Here is a 4554-nt window from a genome sequence, read left to right on the forward strand (position 1 = left end):
GGGGGGGGGGGCAAACACAGATATGCAAACATACACGCACACACACACACACATATATATATATATATATACACATATATACGAGGGGCTTCTTTTCAGTTTCCGTCTACCAAATCCACTCACAAGGCTTTGGTCGGCCCGAGGCTATAGTAGAAGACACTTATTTCTTTATTGCCCACAAGGGGCTAAACATAGAGGAGACAAACAAGGACAGACAAAGGGATTAAGTTGATTACATCTACCCCAGTGCGTAACTGCTACTTAATTTATCGACCCCGAAAGGATGAAAGGCAAAGTTGACCTCAGTGGAATTTGAACTCAGAATGTAATGGCAGACGAAATACCGCTAAGCATTTCGCCCGACGTGCTAACGTTTCTGCCAGCGCGCCACCTTCTATAGTAGAAGACACTTGCCCAAGGTGCCATGCAGTGGGACTGAACCCAGAACCATGTGGTTCGTAAGCAAGCTACTTACCACACAGCCACTCCTACGCCTATGCATAAGATCACTTCCTCCAATGTCCACGCCCTTCTCAAAAGATTTTCGTCTTGCAAAGTTACCTGGTGATCCTGTCAGTGCAGGTGCTACTTAAAAAGCATTCAGCTGTAAAAACCTTGCCTGTGATTGTGCCACGTAAAAAGCACTCAGTCCACTGTGCTGGAGTTGTAAAAATTCTGTCAAAACAGACACAGAGATCTGGTGCAGGCTTCTGCCTGGCCGGCTCCTTTCAGACCGTCCCACCCATGCCAGCATGGAAGGCGAATGTTAAATGATGATGATGATGATGATGATGATATGTGATAGGTTTGTCCACCATCACTTGACGACCGGTGTTGGTGTGTTTACATCCACACAACCTAGCAGTTCGGTAAAATACACCGATGAAATAAATACCAGACTTAACAAAATAAAATAAGTACTGGGTCAATTAATTCAACTAAAATTCCTCAAAGTAGTGCCCCGTCATGGCCACAGTCTAATAAATGAAACAAGATTAAAAAAAAAAAAATTATATATCACTAGGACTTGACAGCTTATTTATCGGAATCAATAAGCTGTCAGGTGAAATCTAAAGCTCTACTTAAAACGAATTTTAGGACAAATGTCGTTACTGTGGTATGACATTAGCGACTGGGGAGCTGACCGCTGACCGAAACCGGGAGCTAACCGCTGACTGAAACCGGGAGCTGACCGGAACTGGGAGCTGACCGGAAGAGGAAGAGGGGCCGAGGGAGCCTCAACTAGGACTTTGTGCCCTTTTGCGAGTGGGGTCGTTGCGATGGGAAGACGTGCGAGGCGATTGTTTAGGTGAGGGTGAGGCTGTTGCTATTTCTAGCATTCTTCGGGCCGGTTCAGGCACGAGAACAGACTCGTGCAGTGAAAGGAAGACGAGGAAAGCCGTTTACTACTAATTAGTCTCATATACCACAAGCTATTTCAGAACCACATGTAAAACTTCACCGCGATGGCAGCTAAGATCAGAATCGCCAGCGACATGATCAGGCCTTTTAATGGCGAGGACGATGTAGTGGCCTGGATGCGAAAGATCAGGCTTGTGGCGAGACTGCAAGGGATAAGCGATGTGGTGAGTCTTATGGCGCTATACTTGGAAGAAAAGACCCTGACCCTGTGTTTAGAGATGGATGAGGAAGAGAGGTTGAGTGCGGAAAAGATTGAGCAGAGATTGAGAAAGGCATATACAGAGAGCGAGTATACTGCCTTTGTTAAGCTAGGGACTGTTAGATGGGGCAGGGGAACGGTGGCAGTGGTCAATTCCAAAAACAATGTATCCGTGGATGGAATGCCGCGTCACGTGCTGGACCTGCGCAGGATAGTCACTTCGTTGGATGAAGTGTGCGGAGAGGGAAACGACGCACCTGGCTTGAGATCTCGACACGTAGGGCGCCCACCCGGTTGGATGGCGGACTTCGACGTGGAGTAGGGGTGGACGTGATCTTTAAGATCAGGGTGGCATGTGGTATGACGTCAGCAAATGGGGAGCTGACAGCTGACCGGAGGAGGAAGAGGGGCTGAGGGAGCCTCGATTGAGATTTCGTGCCCGTTTTCGATGGGAAGACGCGCGAGGCGATCGCCCAGGTGAGGGAGAGGTAGCTGCTATTTCTAGCGTTCTTCCGGTCGGGCCAGGCGCGAGGACAGACTCGTGCGGTGGATGGAAGACGAGGTAAGCCGTTAACTACTAATTACTCGCATACACCACAGTTACTTTTAGTACTAAGTCGCTCCACTAGTAAATGTTCCGTTGTTCTTTTTTTTAAAATGCTGTCAAACAACGAAATTACTCAGTTATTTTATTACTAACCACTTCAAATATATTCGAGTATGGTTTATGTACAGGCCTGCACAAATGTATTATAGCCGGCATGAGATGGCCGACTGGCAAGAAATCATATTCAAATCTCGCTCTACGTCCTAAAAGTCTTTCAAAACAATGCCAGACACATTGAATAATATAGTCATTGATACACCGTGTCGAGAAATAAGAGCAGGGGTGGCCACGAGTGGAGCCGTTTTAATCAGCTGTCTCCTCGAGCAGAGCTTATGTGAGACTAAACGGTATATAAACGTTAGGATTACGTAGTTATTCGAACCACTAGAAATAGCAACCAAATAACACTCGAATCATAACCCTATTGTTATCTTAAAAAGGACACGGACAAACGGTCAACAACCTTCGTGCTGAAAATTTGTTTTGCCGTACCTTTAGTTTGTTAAAGTACAATTAAACCCGTAAACAGATGAATAAACAGGACTTTCTTATCTGAGACAAACGACTGTTAAAGATTAGAGGAAATTTAAGACTTTCTAATCTGTAACAAGAACCGTAGTTTAAAAATATGTCCCGGCTTTCGAGTCTAGATATACGACTCGGGCGATTAGGCTGATGTATACAACCGTTATCTAATGGACTATAATAGTTATCTAAACATCATAGAAGAAATAATGGATTAATACACGAAAGTACGTAGTCTGGAGTTCATTCTAAGGAATATAATGCAAGGGAAGGGATACTGGTCTGTTTACATGGAGAAGATCAAACAATTCGCGTCCGGCATGTTCTGTTTTATAAGAATGTATTATCAATCAAATAAATATTGAAGTTCGACATTAGCACAAGAGTATCGACACCAGAGCAATAAAGTCAACATCGATGGGGTTTGAACGCGCAACCTAAAAGGGCGTAACTATATACCACATGATGGTGATTCAGGTACTTAACCGTTTCGATAATCCACTGACCTTGGAGATTAAATTTATAAAAGTAAGTTTTATAAGTCTAGCGATAAATTATACATATATAAGTAGCGATAAATTAAATATATTTTTCTTCTGATAAACAAAAAAAAAAAACAACAAAAACCAGAGAAAAAATACGAAAGACTAAAGAGCAGCGGTGATGCCATATATGAGTGTGTGTGTGTGTATGTATGTATATATGTTGTTATAGCAAAAATATCACCATGGAAATAAATGACTATTTACCTGTAGAGGGAACAATGCCACTTTGTTACCGACATAGCCTGATACAACAGTACTTTGGATGGTTAGAACACGCGGCATTTCGAGATCATCAAGCATTGCACAGAAGACGGCAAGGGTAAAAAAAAACCCCTCAAATAACTGTTATTGTACAACGACGGTTCGTTCGGTCGATACAAGGAGAACGGACGAATATCTTGTATTTATAAATAAGCTTTGGTGTGAATTGTTGCAGTTTAAGGTTGTAAGTCTGAAGAAGAATTAGTTGCAGTTTAAGGTTGTAAGTCTGAAGAAGAATTAGTTGCAATCCAGTAAAGGAATAATAAATGCTGCTTCAGCTCTCCGCCAACAGACGTCGTCAGAAACTGATTATTTGAATGGAAAAGGACAAGAATTTTTAAAGGAGGGGGAACTACTCTAGTGAACAAATTGCATAATCAACTTATTTGTTTAGGATTGTTAGCGGGTCTCTCTATCATATAGTCACACATATACACACCCATATATACATCCATACTTATACACATATATATTAAGTATTGAGCATATAAACAAAAGCAACAGGCTTTAAGGACATAAAAATAATCCATAAACTTTTCGAGTGGACAGAATTATCACAAGGCTGGTTACACATAAAAACAAGAAATAAAAAGAAAAAACTCAAAATTTTTTTCTCTCACTCAATCATTGGTATTTTGTATTGCAGATCGGGCGATTTGTATCTATTCGAGTTAATACAGTTGTCTCGTTACTGGCATCTTCCTGTGCCGCTATCAAAGACATATCTTGGTGGCTCAATAAATGGTGCCTTTACGGTATCGTCCCACTTGCTAGAAACTGCAGCCAACTTTTCTCAAATCACACCTTATCCTACGATAAAAAAAAAAAAAGAAAAACGTATCGGATACTGTATTTCGTTTTATAAAAATAAGAAATAAAAACGTGTATTTTTTTTTATCCTTTCGTGACTAAATGCAAAATTAGTTTGGCGTTCTACCCTTGACTTTATTTCGTATAAATTTCTCATAAATAGTTTGTGTTTTTTTTTTTTTCAT

At 41.5% G+C, this 4554-nt stretch overlaps 1 protein-coding gene and 1 long non-coding RNA gene across 2 annotated transcripts in view; one reads left to right on the plus strand and one right to left on the minus strand.

The window, feature by feature from the left end:
* LOC106873490 (pyridoxal kinase) overlaps positions 1 to 3780 on the minus strand; it is a 55590-nt gene extending 51810 nt beyond the window's left edge. The window contains exon 1 of the mRNA XM_014920875.2: positions 3503 to 3780. Coding sequence (XP_014776361.1) covers positions 3503 to 3598 — 96 coding nt within the window. The 5' untranslated portion in view covers positions 3599 to 3780. The remainder of the gene's footprint in view (positions 1 to 3502) is intronic.
* LOC128247030 (uncharacterized) lies at positions 3651 to 4482 on the plus strand. Its single transcript, XR_008263446.1, has 2 exons — positions 3651 to 3740; positions 3777 to 4482. It is a non-coding gene; the product is annotated as an uncharacterized LOC128247030 (long non-coding RNA).
* The last annotated feature ends 72 nt before the right edge of the window (positions 4483 to 4554 follow it).

Source organism: Octopus bimaculoides, chromosome 2, assembly GCF_001194135.2.
Source record: "Octopus bimaculoides isolate UCB-OBI-ISO-001 chromosome 2, ASM119413v2, whole genome shotgun sequence".
NCBI lineage: Eukaryota > Metazoa > Mollusca > Cephalopoda > Octopoda > Octopodidae > Octopus > Octopus bimaculoides.